Source organism: Sciurus vulgaris (genome assembly GCF_902686455.1).
Source record: "Sciurus vulgaris genome assembly, chromosome: 2".
Classification (NCBI taxonomy): domain Eukaryota; kingdom Metazoa; phylum Chordata; class Mammalia; order Rodentia; family Sciuridae; genus Sciurus; species Sciurus vulgaris.
In genome coordinates this window covers 147,753,505-147,772,265 of record NC_136462.1, presented here as the reverse complement: position 1 = coordinate 147,772,265, position 18,761 = coordinate 147,753,505, and the positions used below count along the sequence as shown (strand labels likewise).

At 50.7% G+C, this 18,761-nt stretch overlaps 2 protein-coding genes across 8 annotated transcripts in view; one reads left to right on the top strand and one right to left on the bottom strand.

The window, feature by feature from the left end:
• Positions 1–873: 873 nt before the first annotated feature.
• Positions 874–18,694, top strand: POLG (DNA polymerase gamma, catalytic subunit). Of its 4 annotated transcripts, XM_079127507.1 has the most exons (23): positions 874–1,012; positions 1,686–2,462; positions 5,247–5,442; positions 6,561–6,725; positions 6,837–6,983; positions 7,133–7,212; positions 7,979–8,161; positions 8,254–8,396; positions 8,540–8,669; positions 9,562–9,798; positions 10,831–10,951; positions 11,137–11,223; positions 11,505–11,612; positions 12,165–12,325; positions 12,973–13,026; positions 13,203–13,320; positions 13,779–13,914; positions 13,998–14,244; positions 15,553–15,675; positions 15,800–15,968; positions 16,137–16,345; positions 17,589–17,749; positions 18,216–18,694. In XM_079127507.1, exons 2-23 carry the CDS (start codon positions 1,846–1,848, stop codon positions 18,290–18,292), a joined length of 3,669 nt encoding a protein of 1,222 aa, XP_078983633.1. In that variant the 5' UTR covers positions 874–1,012; positions 1,686–1,845; the 3' UTR covers positions 18,293–18,694. The 4 variants fall into 4 exon arrangements, with proteins under 4 accessions (XP_078983633.1, XP_078983635.1, XP_078983634.1 ...); XM_079127509.1 differs by lacking the exon at positions 6,561–6,725; XM_079127508.1 differs by lacking the exons at positions 17,589–17,749; positions 18,216–18,694 and adding an exon at positions 17,413–17,582.
• FANCI (FA complementation group I) overlaps positions 18,421–18,761 on the bottom strand; it is a 75,479-nt gene continuing 75,138 nt past the window's right edge. For all 4 annotated transcript variants that reach the window (XM_079127505.1, XM_079127503.1, XM_079127506.1 and 1 more), the window contains exon 38: positions 18,421–18,616. In XM_079127505.1, coding sequence (XP_078983631.1) covers positions 18,557–18,616 — 60 coding nt within the window. In that variant the 3' untranslated portion in view covers positions 18,421–18,556. The remainder of the gene's footprint in view (positions 18,617–18,761) is intronic.

Genomic DNA, 18,761 nt, shown 5'->3' with positions numbered 1-18,761 from the left:
GACTTCGACCCCGAGGCTCTCCTTATTTCATATGGTCCTTATTCTGGGTGGCACTTTACAGTTTACCAGCCACGAAGTGCTGAGAGCAGAAGCCCTGGAGCAACAGACGATGGATGCCGAAACTTGAGACCACCTGAAGGGGACACGCTTTGACTGTGCGTGGGCGGGGAAGTTCAGGACCTGTGGGCAGAAACAACAAAACGCAGCAATTTTTCTCGTCATAAGTGCCCGGGACAAGGAGAGGGGTGGCCTGGGATTGTCGGGACTGGTTAGAGCTCACTTCAGCCGGTAGTCCCTGCCGCTACGATCTATCAACTGATCGTAAATATGGGCTGGATGCGCCTCTCCACCGCTTCTTCGACCTGTACATTTGAGAACTTGTGACACAAGCCTGGGACTCGCAGGCCAGTCGCTGCACAGTCTGGGCGCTGGGAGGTTCCCAGATTTCAGCGTGCAAAGGGAAATCAGCTGGAACGCGTGCACCCTCAGCTGAGGATGAACTAAAAATTGAAAGGGACCGTCTTGCGACCGCGGCAGGACTCGAACCTGCAATCTTCTGATCCGAAGTCAGACGCCTTATCCATTAGGCCACGCGGCCGCTAACAACGGAGGTGGCTCTGCACAACTTAAAGTGTCATAAACCCACTGGTTAGCTGGGACCAACCCACCTGTTTCCTGGGGGGGGGGTTGAACCTCGGTTCCCAGCGTTCCGCAGGGAGGGCCCGCCCGGAAGTGCCCTTCTCCCCCCACGGGCGGACCGCTCCATTGGCGGCCCTCCTATTGGTCGCGTTGGGAGTCTCCCGCCTGCTTCTCCCGCGGCCGCGGGACCTAGCTGGGCTCAGACGGGAAGTTGCGGCTGCCAGCGAGGCGGACTGTTCAGCGGAGGCCGCACCCCACCTGGAGCTGCGCAGGCCGCGCGGAGGGGATCCCCGTGCCGTCAGCCTTGGTTTGAGGCACACCGACCGAGAAGCACCGGGCAGACCGAGGTTTCCGGCGGGTTCGGCGGGGTCAGGCAGGTCGACGAGGGGTGGTGCGGCCCTCCTCTCCGGTAGGGGAGCGGGCCAGGGCAGGGCGGCGGCTAGTCCCAGGGCGCACCGCGCGCCGCCCGGGTTGCCCCGACGCCCCCTGCAGGGTGCCCTGGGCCGGGCGTGGGTGGGGCCGGGGGACAGCGGCCTCCCAGCGGGTTCGAACCCGGGCGCCAGCATCCCAGCTCAAGGCCCGGGGCCGCGGCGCTCGCGACAATGGCAGCTACCATCTGCCTACTGCTTACAGAGGGCAGGGCTGCGCGGTGTGTGCGCCCTCTGTCACCCCAAGAGCAGTTTTCTGTGGCAGGTAGACCCTAACCCCATTCTACAGAGTAGGAAATTGGGACCTAAAGAGCTTTCCCAAGGTCACAGCTCATGAGAGCCGGAACCAGGGTTCGAGCCTGCGTGGTGCTGCTCCAGAATCTGCACTCTTAACCTCTGCTGCAGCTTCCCCAAGCTTACCAATGAAGCTCTGTGGACCTCGGTTTCCTCAAGAGGGTATTGCCATTTCCCAAGGTTGTTTGAGACTTAACGGAAAACGTACCTAAAATGCCTGGCATAGTGCCTTGGACTCAGTAAATATCCAAGAAACGACGGTTATTAATACAACGTATAATGCATACGTAATAAGTAACACTTTATATCATCTATCTCCTTTAGGATTTGTGGGAGGAAGGCAGGCATGGTCAGACCCATTTCACTGACAGGAAAACAGAGACAGGACGTGTCTCTCTCCAAGTTTTTCATCCAGTAAAAGCAGCCAAACTGGAGGCGAAGGCCGGGTGTCCTGATTCCCAGCGGGGGGCTCCCTGCACCAACAATGAGCCGCCTGCTCTGGAAGAAGGTGGCCGGCGCCACCGTCGGGCCAGGGCTGGTTCCAGCAACGAGCCGCTGGGCCTCCACCTCCGTCCTCGACCCCGTCCTCAGCGACGGGCAGCTGCGGCCGCAGCAGCAGCAAGTGCCATCCTCGGAGGGCGGGCAGCTGCGGCACAACCCATTGCACATCCAGATGCTCTCGAGAGGGCTGCACGAGCAAATCTTCGGGCACGGAGGGGAGATGCCCGACGAGGCCGCGGTGCGCCGCAGCGTAGAGCACCTGCAGAAGCACGGGCTTTGGGGGCAGCCGTCCGCGCCCTTGCCAGACGTGGAGTTGCGCCTGCCGCCGCTCTACGGGGGCAGCCTGGACCAGCACTTCCGCCTCCTGGCCCAGAAGCAGAGCCTGCCTTACCTGGAGGCGGCCAACTCCCTGTTGCAGGCCCAGCTGCCCCCCCAGCCCCCGAGCTGGGCTTGGGAGGAGGGCTGGACCCGGTACGGCCCCGAGGGGGAGGCCGTACCCGTGGCCATCCCCGAGGAGCGGGCCCTGGTGTTCGACGTGGAGGTCTGCTTGGCAGAGGGAACTTGCCCCACATTGGCGGTGGCCATATCCCCCTCGGCCTGGTAAGTAGGGGCCAGGGACAGGGAACTTTAGCCCGCATAGGGGGCCCAGCTTAATGGTTCATGGACATTGTTACTGAGCTCCCCACAATGTGCTAGGACTGCTGGTGTGCTTAACCCTTGCTTCATGGGGCTCACTTTCTGGTGGGAAGATAAAAGTGGGAGATACCTGGGCAAATATCAGGTGGTGATAGGGCCATGCAGAGAATCACATGGAGTTCTGTACTTGATACCTAGGGGAAATCACTTGAGATCACCATGATTTGTTGCCTGTACCCCTTCCCCTACTAGCTTCATTAGAAGTTAGACTGAAAAGACATTGAAAGGTATTTCTATTTGGGCATGCTGTTGGTTATTTTGGGCAGGAGAAATTTCCCTTTTGTGGGACTGTCCCAGGCAGTGTAAGACAGTCAGCATCACCAGCCTCTCCCATAAACCTCAAACAAATCTTGTCCAACATTTCCAAGTACCCGCTGTAGGTGGCGTGCCCTTGGCCACCCCACCTGAGAAACATTGCTTCCTTCCCCCAGCCTCCCAAACAGGCATTTTGATCCCAAACAGGTATATCCAATCTCTCTCTTTTCTTTTTAAATAACTTTCTAGGTGCTACCCAAGTTTCTTTTTCAAACAATGATGGCCGTACTGTTTCTCCCCTTTTTTATTCTTCATTCCAGGATTAAAATACTATTTACAACCTTAATGCTTTCAGGCATGGCCAGCAAAAAAAGTTGGCAGTTTCTTTATTCCTATTGGAAGCTACATCTTTGTAAAGAAAGCTGCGAAATGTTATATATGCAGTTGAAAATGGTGAAAGCATGGCTAAATAGATAAGGTAGGCATTAATGGCTGAAAAGAGCAAAACTAGATGATTTCACATTGATTTAGTTCCAGTTTTAATAAGAGTCACAGTGCTTATTTTGTAACTTGATGGTCAAAGTGAAGGGGAATACCAGCCATCATTAGAAAAGATAAAGTAGGCTTTGGTGGCTGAAAAATAAATTAGGAAACCAGTGACAAGAAAGATTTATTTTTTTGATCTGTTGGTCATTTTTGGCCAGTTAAAGCCCTTTTTTCTTTTCCCTCTCCTCTTTCTTACCTCTCCTTTCTCTTCCTGTCCTTCCCATTCTGCCCTCATACTCATTCCATTCTTGCCAGTGGTACTGGGGGCATCGCTTAGTTTGCCCAATGGCAGAAGTCGTTGCTGAGGCCTGAGTAAAGGCTGTGACCTTCTTCCGAGTAGTCTGACCGTGATGGGTGTATGGAGGTGCCAGATGGTGTCCCCATAGCAATCCACTTTTAACCTGGTGCTCCCTGCCACTTGGCTGTGACATTAGGTACCTAACCAGCCCATGGTTTCCAGGGGGTAGAGGAAAGCCTTGGGCAGCCCTGAGCCTCCTCAGGGCAGCTTCCTAAACGCTGTTGGTAAGGGATTTGGTCATCAGGCTACAGGGACATCACTCAGATCCTTGGCATTTATTTGAGAGTCACACAAAGACTATAGTATTAATGACATGGTTTCTAGCTCATCTTAAATTTATCTAAGGTATTGCATTTCAACTTTCCTTTTTTTTTTTTTTTTAATCGTAAGTTGGTTAAATCGTAAATAAGATGGTTCCATGCAGCTACAGACCTGTGTCTTGACACCAATAGTAACTAAAGTTCCTTTCATCACTACAGCCTCAAATACTTGGTATTTAGCCTTTTCTTTTTAAGGACTTTGACATGGTGAATTTTAAAGGGAGAGGGTTGTAGCTTGAGTCTCTTGGTGTATTCCCACAATTTGGAGGCTGAGTTAAATTTTGTTGTATTTAAAAATGGAAACCTCTTTTTGAACTGAACTAGTTTTATGTTGTTTGAAACTATTGAGGCAAATCACCCTTCTTCCTTTCCAAAAAGGTTTGCCAAAGGCAAACCAAAGGTGCCCAACCCCAGGGCACACCTTAGCAATTGTTATGCAGTTGTACGTCCACACATGGGACCCCATCACTCTGATGCCAAGTTGGTCTTTGCCCTTTGGAGCATCTGTGGCTTCCAACAGGCCTTTCCTTGGCGGCCTTTGCCCATACGTAGCCTTTTGAATCTTGAGCAGACTGCAGTCTCTTCCTGAGTCAGTGTCAGGCTCCCACAGGCAGCACTCATCCCCTGTCTCTTCCACCCCCACCCCAGCACATGTACATACATTTTCTCATTCTGGCACTTTCCCTGGTCTCTCATGGAGAGTGGTTGCTTCTGTAAGGTGCATGATTTGCTCTTTATCCTTCAGAATCTTTACAGCCGTCAGATGATTCATCCTATACGTGTGTGTAGCATTTGTCTTTTTTATTTTTTTTTTTTTTTGCCACTTTCAATTAAAAAAAACTTCACTTTGGGTTCTGTTGTAATCAGCTATCTCCTTTACTCGCACTTTGAACACTAGCTGTTTTGTACTTAAAGGGGGTTGGTTACATTTATAAAACACCTCAGAGCCGCATGCAGTCTCTGAACTTGGGCCTTGCAAGTGCCTCAATGGCCCAGGCCCAGCACCTGCATGTGGCACCCCGTGTTGTAGCACTTAGCTCATTTTCATCTGTGAAAGTTCAGCAGTAAAGAAGCTTTGTATTTCCTCCCTGCAGTGCACACACACACCCTGCCCCACCTGACCTGAGGGTGAGGTGTACCCCTGGGTCTCACATATATCCCCAGCTGCTAGAGCAGGACCTGGCATGTGGTGGTGGATATACAGTGGGTGATGTAGAGTGGAAGTTTAATGTCTCCATGGTAAACCTGCCTACCTCTCACCTCCCTCAGGTATTCCTGGTGCAGCCGGCGGCTGGTGGAAGAGCGTTACTCTTGGACCAACCAGCTGTCGCCGGCTGACCTCATTCCCCTGGAGGTCCCTGCCAGTGCCAGCAGCTCCACTCAGCGGAATTGGCAGGAGCAGTTAGTGGTGGGGCACAATGTTTGCTTTGACAGAGCCCATATCAGGGAGCAGTACCTGATTCAGGTAAGGTTCTGATACTGGATGGCTAGGAGCCCTGATCTCAGTGGCTGGGGAAAGGATTGCTTTCCTGATCACTATCTCCATCCCTTTTGCAGCAGCTGCAGGAACTCTGTTGACCATCTCTCTTTGGTCTCTGTACCCTGGTATTCTGTCCTCAGAACAAGTCTGGTTCAGAACCTGAGTGTCGCAGAGTAATCATGGCCCTAATCTCTGTGGGGTTTCATAACTTAGCATGGGCCTTTGGAAGTTCTGAGCCACAGCCTGGACTCATTCTGCCTTAGCCACTGATGAGCAGTGTGAGCACCTTAATATCTCTAAGCCTTAGTTTTCCTTTTTTGTATAAAGAGAGCTAATAGGTGCGGTGGTGCACATCTGCACTCCCAGCAACTTGGGAGCCTGAGGCAGGAGGATTACAAGTTCTGGGCCAGTCTGGGCAACTTAGTGAGACCCTGTCTCAAAATCAGAAGGGCTAGGGGTGCGCGCGCACACACACACACACACACACACACACACACACACACACACACACAAAGAAAGATGAGAGTGCACTAACAGAAGAAGCTACCTCAGAATTTTTTAGGAGAATTTGAACATGCATACATGTCAAACATTCAGAACTATGTATGGCATGTGGTGATGACAGTTCTTAATTTTATGAAAATCGTTGTTTCATTGTGCCTTCACAGCAGCCCTAGGAGAAGGAGAAAGGCAGGGCAGAGGAGAGTGCTGTTATCTTAAGAGCTAAGGGTGCTGAGGCTCTGATTGCCTTGTTGAGCATCTGTGCTCAGGGCCACAAAGCTTGTGAGGGGCTAGGACTAGGGTCACACTGGTAGCTCTGAAGGTCTTGTTTTGACCAGTCTGTATCCAAGTTGCTCAGAGCATTTGCTGGAAGCCAGGAAATACTTGCATGTTGGGATTGGGCCAGGCCTGATGCTTCAAGGATGGCTAGGAGTTGGGAGGCAGGTCCCATACAGGTTGGGGACAAGCATAAAGTTTTTGTGTGTCACAATGGAGACTGTTCTGCAAGGGGAGACTGAAGAACTGAGAATGGGACTGGGGTCAACACCACTGAAGCAGTGGCTGGCTGGCCCCTGCACTGCAGCCTATCCCCACCCCCGCAGGGCTCCCGCATGCGCTTCCTGGATACCATGAGCATGCACATGGCCATCTCAGGGCTAAGCAGCTTCCAGCGCAGTCTGTGGGTGGCAGCCAGACAGGGCAAGCACAAGGCCCGACACCCCACACAGCGAGGCCAGAAGTCCCAGAGCAAAGCCAATGGCCCAGTGGTGAGAACATGTTTTGGGTGGGCAGGCTGCTTGGGACCCCCTCACTAATCAGCCCACTTATTTGACCTGAGGCCAGGCTGATCTGCCATGTCACTTGCTCTGGTCCTCCAGATCTCATCCTGGGACTGGATGGACATTAGCAGCATCAACAACCTGGCAGATGTCCACCACCTCTATGTGGGGGGACCTCCCTTAGAGAAGGAGCCTCGAGAACTGTTTGTCAAGGGCAGCATGCAGGACATTCGTGTGAACTTCCAGGTATGGTATTGGTGAGGGGCTCAGGGGAGTTGGGTTGTGGCAGATCTGCAGCTGAACTTGGGGAGGTGCAGCTGCCAGGCCTGACCCTGAGACCTGGCAGTGGTAGTGGGTGGCTGCCCACCCAGTGCCTTCCTGTCACCTTGTGCCAGGATCTGATGCAGTACTGTGCCCGGGACGTGTGGGCTACCTATGAGGTTTTTCAGCAGCAACTGCCACTCTTCTTGGAAAGGTGAGGGGAGCCTGTGTGGAATCCATGGGGTTGGTGGGTCCCAGGCCCCAGGCCCACTGTCATCAAGTTGCACTGGTTCTTTCTCAGGCTGGGTACTTGACCTTTCCAGATTGAAAGAATGGAACCCCTCTGTCCAGTGGTGTCCATGTGGACCCTGGACTCTCATGTTTTACATAGGCCCAAGGGGTTATACTCATATCTCATGTATGTGGTTCCTATTTATTAGGCACCTTCTCTGTACCCAAAGAAGCTGTGGGTTTCACATCTGTCCTTATGTTTATTAATCATTTAGTCTTAGAAAGTGTTCAGTTATAAGCGTCAGCAGACCTCCTTCAAAGCTTGACTATCAATATCTTCCTTATTAACCTTGAGCAAGTTACTTGGTTTCTCTGAGCCTCAGTACCCTTCAGTACCCTGACATACTTCACTCTCCATTTGTGAGGTGCATATGTGATCATGGGTATAGGGAGGGTTATTAGAACTAACGCCACTCAAGTGGCAGCCATTTTTTCTTTTCTGATCTGTCGTTCCCCCATTACCCCTGAGAATGGAATATTCCCGTGTCGCAGGTGAAAGAACTGAGGCTCAGAGAGATAACGTGACTGATGCAGGGCTAGGTGTAGTAGAGTTAGGGTTTAAGCTCCTATGTGACTTTAGAACTGTGCCATGGGGCTGGTTGGGTTGAACTTGCCAAACTGGCTGAGGGATTGGGCTGAAGTCTTGCCTCCTGTGGTCATTTACAACAGCTCTGGTATTTGTCCTCAAGGTGTCCCCATCCTGTGACTCTGGCTGGCATGCTGGAGATGGGTGTTTCCTACCTGCCTGTCAACCAGAACTGGGAGCGTTACCTCACAGAAGCGCAGAACACCTATGAGGAGCTTCAGCGGGAGATGAAGAAGTCACTAATGGACTTGGCCAATGATGCCTGCCAGCTGCTCTCAGGAGATAGGTAACTAGGCCTCTAGTAGGCAGGGAACAGGCAGGCCAGAGGCCTGGCCTTTGGCTCAGCCTTAACCCTGCTCTGATGGACTGGCTCTGCAGGTACAAAGAAGACCCCTGGCTCTGGGACTTGGAGTGGGACCTGCAAGAATTCAAGCAGAAGAAGGCAAAGAAGGTGAAGAAAGAGTCAGCTGCAGCCAGCAAGTTGCCCAACAAGGAGGCTGGGGATCCCATGGATCAGGAAGGTGGGGAGCATGAGTGGGAGATGGGAAGGGTGATCCCCAGGATGGTCTTAGGATTCAGGGTACCATTGGAAATGTTACCCCAGCTTTCTGGAGATGACAGAAGTAGGTAGGTGGTCCTGACTGTCCTCCCCTACCCTGCACAGACCTGGGACCCCCAAGTGAGGAGGAGGAGGTTCAACGAGATGTCATGGCCCATGCCTGCTTACAGCGGCTGAAGGACACCACAGAGGTGCTATTGCCCAAGCGGCTTCAGCACCTTCCTGGACACCCTGGGTGAGCTCTGTTTCCTCTAATATATCCAGAGGCTGCCCTTGTGCCATCCTCAGGACATCTTGTCTGGGCTTCAGCACGGAAGTGGCATACATATTTGCTGCCATTAATTACTCCATTATCAGTCCTGCTTGCATGTGTTTACTCTGATGCCAGGAGCTTCCTAGACTCACACAGTACAGTGTGCTAAGCACCTACTGTGTGCTGCCTGCAGCAACTACTAGAGCACAAGTCCTCCCAGTAGCTCCTTCTCCCTAGGAGGAGCAAGTCACAGGCCAACCAGCACAACTGACATGGAGATCTGTAGTGAGACAGTAAGCAGTGGTGTGGCAGTTCTGACTGGGGAAATTGGGGAAGGCTTCTTTGATGAGGTGACCTTTCATGGTGGGAGAGATGAAAAAAGGCAGCCAAGTGAATAGCAGGGCACTGACTTTGTACTTACATAACCTGAAAGAGTGCTCTGGACACCTTGTTAGCCTCTTCCTGGTGAAGAACTTGTGCAAGAGATGGAGCTCAGAAGGATCTGCTGATGTGTTTCTGGGCAGCAAGGTGGGAGAGCAGATCTGCTCCCTTTGCTTACAGGATGCAATAGGCTTGGGAGGGAGCCCAGATCTGGGTCAGGGTATGCTTGTTGATCCTGAGTCCTAATTATTTCAGTGAAATTGACATAGGATCTTTTCTTTTGGATATATTTGAATTATTTTAAGAGATTCCATAGGGCTCCTGACCAAAGCATCTGAAAGGAAGGGATAGTGACTTATAGGCCTGGGTCACCAGAAAGTTCTAGGGCCTTGGAAGGTGGATGGAGAAGCGGGGCAGTGGGGTTGCAGATTTACTTTCCTCCCCACATCTTCCCTGACCACTCTGACACTGCTTTTTTTCTGGTGGGGAGTAGGTGGTACCGGAAGCTCTGCCCCCGACTAGATGACTCTGCATGGACCCCAGGCCCTAGCCTCCTCAGTCTACAGATGCGTGTCACACCTAAACTCATGGCACTGACCTGGGATGGCTTCCCTCTGCACTATTCAGAACGTCATGGCTGGGGCTACCTGGTGCCTGGGCGGCGGGACAACCTGGCTAAGGTGCCAGTGGACACCACTCTGGAGTCACCTGGGGTGGCCTGCCCCTATAGGTGAGGCTCATGCCTGGGCTCCAGGGAGGAAGGGGCTGGAGAAACCAAAACCTACTCAGGCCAGTGGGAAGAACTGGGGTCCAGGAGTCTGAGTTCTAGACTTATGACTTCATGCCCCTTTGGTGCCAGAGCCCTGGTGGGGGCATTGAGGTTTCAGAGTTGGAGGATAAACTCTGTTCCTGGTCCCAGCAGTGCAGCTGCCTTCACAGGAACATGCAGTGGGAGGGCTCTTGGAAGGTACAGGGAAAAGGGGGGCTTGCTTTTTCTTTCTTTCTTATATAATTGAGTGCTAATTATGTGGAATGCACTATGTTAATGAACCTTTTGCAGTGCTTACCTCATTTGTGTCCCAAGTAACCTCATGAGATAGGATGGTGGCCCCATTTAATTTATATTTTTGTGTGATGTTTTTGGGGCTTAAACCCAGAGCTTTGTGCTTTACCACTGAGTTATATCCCTAGCCTGGTGTTCCCATTTTATAATCAACGAGGCCTAGGAAGTTAGTTAACTTTTTTTTTTTTTTTTTTTTTTTGCAGTACTGGGAATTGAACCCAGGGCCTTGTGCATGCAAGACAGGCATTCTACCAACTGAGCTATATCCCCAGCCCTAGTTAACCTTTCTGAGGTCACAAACCCTGAACTTTTGACAAGCAGGGTTGTTGGAAAGCCGTGGCACTTGAAGAGGCCCAGAATTAATTAGCCAGGACAGCCTGAGTTACTCTTGGGGTTTTTGTATCAGAATGGCTAAGATGAGCCTTGCTCCTTTGAGCCCATCCATGAATGAGCAACAGGACCAACCTGAGGTGGGGCTTTGAGTCTTGACTTCCCACTTCTCTGCTCTCAGCTCTTCAAGCAACGCTGGTATAGATTTGAGTCACTAGGCCTGGAACCTCAGCCTGCCACCAGTACCATATTTGTCATTCTCAGTCTAAAAACCATGAAGTGCTATCCACTTCTGTGTTAAGACTGAACATAGGGGATTGTGGGAGGCCCCAGTATCCAGTAATCAGGCTGCTGCTGTTCTCTGCCTAGAGCCATCGAGTCCCTATACAGGAAGCACTGTCTTGAACAGGGGAAGCGGCAGATGGAACCCCAGGAGGCAGGCCTGGCTGAGGAGTTCCTGCTTTCTGATAATAGTACCATGTGGCAGACGGTGAGGGAAGGCTCTGCACCTAAGCCCAGGGGGTGGGGAGGGGCATCTCTAATCATTGCAGGGAACAGTCTGCCTTTTGGGTGGGGGGCTGGCACTGGGCTTTCTGAGTGCCCTGAAGGGCGGGGCTGGTGGATCCAGGCCCATTAAGCCCCCTGCCTTTCTGCCTTGGTCTTTGGGCCATCCAGGTAGAAGAACTGAGCTGCTTAGACATGGAGGCTGAGGCCAAGATGGAGAACTTGTTTGCTGCAGTGCCAGGTCAACCCCAAGCTCTGGTGAGCAAGGCTCCTACTTAGGGGTTTTCTGGGTGGGTATTGGGTGGAAAGGGCTTTCTGTTGCCCACATAGGTCTTCCCCACCAGCGTTCCCTAGGTTTTGGGGAGTTTTGGAGAGACTCCCTGGTACCCCTGTGACCCCATACATGTTGGGAGGTCAAGGAAGAAACCTGAGACCTCATGGCCTTCCTGTCACTTCCCAGCTTACCTGCTCACAGTTTTAGGCCCTTGCTGAATGCAGGTTCTGGAACAGGGCCTGATCTAGGTGTGTGGCTCCCACAGACTACTACTTGTGACCCCAAGACCAGCCAGCCCAATTATCATCATGGCAATGGACCTTATAATGATGTGGATATCCCTGGATGCTGGTTTTTCAAGCTGCCTCACAAGGTGTGTATCCTGCTTCATGTTTGTCCCATGGTGTCCTGTTCTTGGTCTGTAGTAGGCCTCCAGAGTGACTTAGACCAATAGACTGTCCTTTTTGAGAGAGTGACGGTAGTCATGGGGTAGTGTATGATTTGGGGCAAATGTCATCATCTCTCTGAACTTTCATTTTTCTTCTAAAGATTGGATGGTGAGGGGTTTTGATGGAGTTAAATGACAGGGCATATCAAGTGTCTGGTACCACATCTGGTACATAATTGGTTTTATTGACTAACTGCTATTGTTGAAAGGAGCCAGGTTTGCTTGTTTTTGTATGTTAGTATCTGCCTCTGTGTGTGTGTATGTGTGTGTGTGTGTGTGTGAGAGAGAGAGAGAGAGAGAGAGAGAGAGAGAGAGAGAGAGAGAGAGAGAGAGAGAGAGAGAGAGAGAGGAGAAATGAAGATGGACAGATGCAATCAGAATTGCCCTGGAGGGCTTGAGGTTCTGTTGGGAGGAGCCCAGGGGCTGCCCATCTGGGGTCTACCACATCCTCCAGCCCTTGCTTCTTTTCCTCTCTAGGATGGTAATAGCTATAATGTGGGCAGCCCCTTTGCCAAGGACTTCCTGCCCAAAATGGAGGATGGCACCCTGCAGGCTGGCCCAGGAGGTGCCAGTGGTCCCCGTGCCCTGGAAATCAACAAAATGATTTCTTTCTGGAGAAATGCCCATAAGCGTATCAGGTGGGTCACTGTGGGCAGAGAGACCCATCTGAAGTCCTAGGACTCATTTCCTCCTCTTCCTGTTCTGTGAGAGCTTGGGCTGCCACAGAGGCCCAGCCACATGTCCTGGTACCACGGACCTTGAACAGGTCTTTTACCCTTTCTGGATTGTTTCCCTGTTTATGTAAAGAGAATGGACCTTGATGGCCCATCCCAGTTCTAACTGAACTACTTGGTTTAACTGCTGGAGCAGTGACTGAGGACCCCGGAGGGTTAGCTGTTAGAGACTGGCATATGAATTCATCTTGAAGGCCCCTTCCAAGGTTGTGGCTACAAGCATACTCTTGTGAGCAGAACTGTGATGGGTTGGTGCAGTTTATTCTAGGTGTAGGGTGAGGCAGTGGTGGCAGGGGTGCCTCATGGATACCCTGGGAGAGGAGCAGAAGCTACCTTGGAGACCTAATCAGGTCCTAGATGGTTAATTCTTCTGGTTGGTGTTTTGCAGGACCGCAGGCTTTTGTCCTACTCAGGGTAGGCCATGAGTCAAGTTAGAAAGAGGGTTGAGGCCAGGCAAAGAGGATTCAGCAGCCCAGAAGTTGAGTGTGGACCATGGTGGGATGGTGGATTCAGCTCCCTAGGGCTATGCCTGAGCCTGTCTGTCTTCACAGCTCCCAGATGGTGGTGTGGCTTCCTAGGTCAGCTCTGCCCCGTGCTGTGACCAGGTATGGCCTGCTGGGTGGGCGTGAGAATAGAACTGCATGGAACATAACCTAGGGCCAAAGCAAGCTGCTGATACTCATTGTACCCTGCTGGGTGGGCGTGAGAATAGAACTACATGGAACATAACCTAGGGCCAAAGCAAGCTGCTGATACTCATTGTTCCTCTCTCCCGTCCCAGGCACCCTGACTATGATGAGGAAGGCTGCTATGGGGCTATCCTCCCCCAGGTGGTGACTGCTGGCACCATCACCCGCAGGGCTGTGGAGCCCACATGGCTCACTGCTAGCAATGCCCGGGTATGTGTCCTCTGCATCTTTAGGCATGTTCTTCCACTTCTAGGCTTCTAGAAACGAGGAGCTCAGAGGGCCTTTGGGGTTTAGCAAGGAGCATGAAAAGGAATCTGATCTGAGCTAGGCAGGCTATAATTCACATCTGGCTTCATAACTCTCATCCATTTCCTCAGCAACCCGTTCTGGGTGACTGCTTGTGGCGAGACAATGCCAGGCATAATAGCCACAATTGTTTAGATGAGGCTGTGTAGATGAGAGGCCAGGCATGGAGTAGGGGTTCCTTATTTGCCCCATTGCTGAGGGGTAGCCCTCCCTGAAACTGGAATTTAGAGCACTGCTGTCACATTCTCTAAAACTATTCCCTCTGGAAAGGCCTCAGCATATTCCCAGTTAACTGGCTCCAGGAACAGGAATAGAGTATCACTTGAGTTATCTAGGTGGGCCTGACCTCACTCTTTCTGCAGTGTGACCGGGTAGGCAGTGAGTTGAAAGCCATGGTGCAGGCCCCACCTGGCTATGTCCTTGTGGGTGCTGATGTGGATTCACAGGAGCTATGGATTGCAGCTGTTCTTGGAGATGCCCACTTCGCTGGCATGCATGGTGAGTGGGACTTCAGCAGGGGCAAGCCCTCAGCTGGGCAGCTGTTTCTGAGCTTCCTTTTTCACTCCTGCTTTATCCTTTAGGCTGCACGGCTTTTGGGTGGATGACACTGCAGGGCAGGAAGAGTAGGGGCACTGACCTACACAGTAAGACAGCTGTCACAGTGGGCATCAGCCGTGAGCATGCTAAAGTCTTCAACTATGGCCGCATCTACGGGGCTGGACAGCCCTTTGCTGAACGCCTACTGATGCAGTTCAACCACCGGCTTACGAGGCAGGAGGCAGCTGAGAAAGCCCACCAGATGTATGCTGTCACCAAGGGCCTTCGACGGTGAGGGTCCTTCTACTCACTTTAATGCCCAGTATCTGAGGCCTGCTTTACTGCTGCCATCTTTGTGTTTCCCTCCAAAGCTTTGTGTGGTTGTCATTGGTATTGTGATGTTTGCTTGTGTTAGTTTTTTCTTAGTGAGGTAAAGCTGTACTTAGGTATGTTGTCACTGAGTGGTAGCACCTCTACAGCTCTGGTTACACAGCATAAACAGCACAGAGGTCTTAAACTCAAGTGCCTGAGGAATAAGAGTCAGTGTGAGACAGGTATTGCCAGGACAGCACTGTGGATAACTGCAGAGAGTGGTAGACTGGTTCTGACATAAGAGTTTGACTAATAAACTGGAAGTCTGGTCAAGCTTCTTTCTTTTGCTGGTTCTAAATACTTATACTGCGCTTAGAGCCCTCGTAGGCTCTTTGGAGGGTTTCTTGAGGGAGGAGAGATAGAGGAAAATTTACAGCTTTGTTCAATATAATGCATATGCATCCACATTTAATCAGCTCACTCATTGTGGAAACTCGCCTGTTCATGAAAGACCAAAAGTTGAGGAAGTGGCAGATGGTGTAGTGGTGACTCATCAGTGCAGGGAAGGGAAGCCTAATGTCATCCTAGGATAAATGGTTGTGCCTCATAGTTGCAAGAGCTGGCTTAGGCTCATACCTCAGTGTGGGCCTGGAGAAACACAAAGGGCAGAGATGAGAAAGGGGGTTTGGCTTGGCTGTAGAGATTTTGAAGACATCACAGAGGAGTTGGAACCACAAGCTCAGATGGTGGGGAAGCTCTGGTGCTCCACTAACGTAGCTGACATGGCTCTGGAGCATTCAGGGGACAAGCCTGGTGGTGTATAGGTTGAACTGAAGTCTGGGGGTTAGGGAGCCTCACTGTTCTCTGCTTCTGCAGATGCCTTCTCCTTTTGAAGGAGTAACCTGTTTTTACCCCAGCCCCCAAGTCTGGAGTGCTGGCCCTTGCTGCTCCCATACACACGCACTGTCACTGCCCATCATTGACAGTCAGCATCTCAGGTGTTAGGACAATAAGAACAGTGATAGTTCTTGCATTGAAGCCTGTCCTTTATTGGGCCACCATGGCATAGCCCAGGCTTTGGGGCCACAAATGCCCCAATTCCTGTCTGGGTAGCACCTCTTCCTTTATGCATGCAAGTCACTTAGCCATCTCTGAACTCGTTTCCTTCCCTGAAGTTAAAACCCTGTAGGAGAGGTATGACCCCAGCGCTATTTTGGCAACTGAGTGTGAAGTGGGTATGGCACAGAGGTACTCCTACAGGAATCATGATTGTGACACTACCTCCAGGTATCGGCTTTCTGAGGAGGGTGAGTGGCTGGTGAGACAGTTGAACCTCCCTGTGGAGAGGACGGAGGATGGCTGGATTTCCCTACAGGACCTGCGCAAGATCCAGAGAGCAGCTTCAAGGAAGTGAGAACTGTTTGGGATGGAGGGATGTGTGTGAGTTAGCTCCACAAGAGCTGAGTGCTTTGACTTTTAGCTCTGAGGTGCTGAAAGACAAAGCCTATCCTATTTCTGCCTTTCCTTCACCCAGGTCATGTTGGAAGAAGTGGGAAGTGGTTGCTGAGCGAGCATGGATGGGCGGCACAGAGTCAGAAATGTTCAACAAGCTGGAGAGCATAGCCACATCAGATACACCGTGTACCCCAGTGCTGGGCTGCCGCATCAGCCGAGCCCTGGAGCCCTCGGCTGTCCAGGGGGAGGTATCTTGCCAACCTTTGAAGTATGGAGGGGACACAGGGCTCCCTGTGGGCTGCACCAATCTGGCAAATAGGGCGAGTAGAGCTTCTGCTGGTGCTCTTGGGTCCCCACCCCAGAGCTAATGGTATACGGTAGAGCTCCTCTCATCTGTGCCCACCTGTCCTCCCTAGTTTATGACCAGCCGTGTCAACTGGGTGGTGCAAAGCTCTGCTGTGGATTATTTACACCTCATGCTCGTGGCCATGAAGTGGCTGTTTGAAGAGTTTGCCATTGATGGACGCTTTTGCATCAGTATCCATGATGAGGTTCGCTACCTGGTACGGGAAGAGGACCGCTACCGTGCTGCCCTGGCCCTGCAGATCACAAACCTCCTGACCAGGTATGTGGGGGCCCGTGGCCTCTGGCCCAGCCATGTGCTCCTTGCTGTGTGGGGCTTTGGGTGAGAGCCCCTTGGGTCCAAATTAGCAGTTCTTAGTTTCATCAGACCAGAAATGAATGTCTTAGCTTTTAACTCTAATTTAAAAATGTATGAAAGTCCTAAAAATATTGGCCTCAACTTTTTAAAAAGATTTGTTGGATTTCAAAATGTCATATATCGGAGCTGAAGAAATAGCTCGCCTAGCATGCGCAAGGACCGCGGTTCGAATCCCCAGTCTCTCACATGAGAAGGAAAAAAAAAAACCAAAATGTCATATACCAAGGCTAGATCACTAAGCTGGTGTTGAGGTCAGGGGAATTGTTCCAAATAGTTCTCAAACTGTTTCCCTAGGAATATACTTTTCTGTTTTGAAAATCAAATGACACAAGACTTTGCTCAATTTCTAGAGAAGTGAAATGTTTTTCTTTCACCCAGAAGTTGGGGGTGGTGGTGCACACCTATAATCCTAGCAACTCAAGAGGCTGAGGCTGGAGGATCACCAAAGTTTGAGGCCAGCCAGGGCAACTTTAGTGAGGCCCTGTCTCAAAAATAGCAAGGACTGGGGAGTGTAGCTCAGTGGTAGAACACACCTGGGTTCAGTCCTCATTACTGAACAAAACTTTTGCCCATAAATGTTTTTCTTAAGTGCCACAAGTTTGTTTTTCTGACTACTAACAAAACACTGCTAATGGGGAAACTCAAACTGAGTGAAGAAAAAACTTTATACTGAATTATATTTTCTTGTAGTAAAATTCCTAGTTCATGCAGGTGACTAAAATGGTATTACCATTCCATGTTGATCTGCCACCCAGAACCAGTTTGGGAACCATGATCTGTCCTGATTACTGGGTAAATAACAAATGTTCACAATGATAACATTGTCACCACTGCCCTCTTAATTATCCCCTATGGGTTTTTCCTAACAGAGTCCTCATTTACTGCTCAAACTCTGGCCCAATAATTGAAAATTTTATATCAATAAAGTGTAACAAACTGGAAAATGTGTGTTGTCCATAATTGCATCTCAGTCTCTCAGCAGGAGGCGTAGGCTGTTTGGAGCAGTGCTGCCCTCCAGCTCCCTGGCTTGGCTTGGTTGGGACTGGGGAATTGGTGCAGGGAAGGCCCTACTTGAAGGGGTATGTGGTGGTTTCTCCTGGTTTCAAAGCAGGGGCGTGACTGTGAGGGGAGATTGGGTTTCTTTCAGGTGCATGTTTGCCTACAAGCTGGGTCTGAATGATTTGCCCCAGTCAGTCGCCTTTTTCAGTGCAGTTGATATTGACCAGTGCCTCAGGAAAGAAGTGACCATGGATTGTAAAACCCCTTCCAACCCAACTGGGATGGAAAGGAGATACGGGATTCCCCAGGGTGAGCTCAACACATTTGTTCCTCATATACATACAACAGTGTAAGGTGGTCCAGGAAGTAGAAAGTGATCTTGGTTCATCAACAGGCAGCTCGAGGCTCCAGAGAAGAAATCTACTCATGCAATATTCGAGGCTATTTCAGTTTATAAGGTGCCCTAGATCCAAAGTGAATGTGATGTTCAAATCAGAGCTGTTTCTAGAAAGCAATTCACAGTAAATTAAGGAAGACACCAGAGCTTCTATTTTATACCTGTCCCCTCCTTCAACCAGACCATAAAGTTTTAAAGTAGATTTATTGTATAAAGTCCAAAGTGCCTTTTTAGGTGAAAAAAACCCTGTGCAACAAACACCAAGTAAATCAGAAAGCTTACTTTCTATTTGACCTTAAGATAGGTCCTTTTCTTATTTCTGAGCTCTCAGTGACAATTCTTAAGGAGGCATCCTAACCAGTTTGCACTGTCTTTCAGGTGAAGCGCTGGATATTTACCAGATAATTGAACTCACCAAAGGCTCCTTGGAAAAACGAAGCCAGCCTGGACCGTAGCTCTGCCTGGAGGCACTGTATTTGCTCCTGTGGAGCTTCATGGGGCAGTGCGGGCTCCCAAACTCAGGCTTTCAGCTGTGCTTTTAGCAAAAAGGGCTTGCCTAAAGCCAGCCATTTTTCAGTAGCAGGACCTGCCAAGAAGACTCCTTCTAACTGAAGGTGCAGTTGATGCCAACATGGGTGTGGGCTGTAGGACAAGGGGCATTGTTATATGTTGGGCAAAAAGAAAGCAGAAGCCCCCAAGTTCACATTAACTCAGGCATTTCATTTTTTTCTTTTCTTGGCTGGTTCTTCGTTCTGTCCCCCGTGCTCTAATGGAGTGCCCTAGAAGGGGGGAGAGAATGCTCTATCATAAGAAACCTGCTCTAAGGCAGTGGAAATAAAAGAAACAAAAACCCTTTATCTTCTTGCATCAAAGACAATATCAGTCATGTCTGGCACCGCCCCCCCCACCCCCCCACCTGCAACA

What these genes read in the sequence shown, in the direction of transcription:
- POLG (XM_079127507.1), top strand. Translation starts at nt 1,846, where the DNA reads ATGAGCCGCCTGCTCTGGAAGAAGGTGGCCGGCGCCACCGTCGGGCCA. An exon ending in CAGGTCAACCCCAAGCTCTG is followed by an intron (nt 11,224 to 11,504) that starts GTGAGCAAGGCT and finishes TGGCTCCCACAG; the next exon opens with ACTACTACTTGTGACCCCAA. An exon ending in GAGATACGGGATTCCCCAGG is followed by an intron (nt 17,750 to 18,215) that starts GTGAGCTCAACA and finishes ACTGTCTTTCAG; the next exon opens with GTGAAGCGCTGGATATTTAC.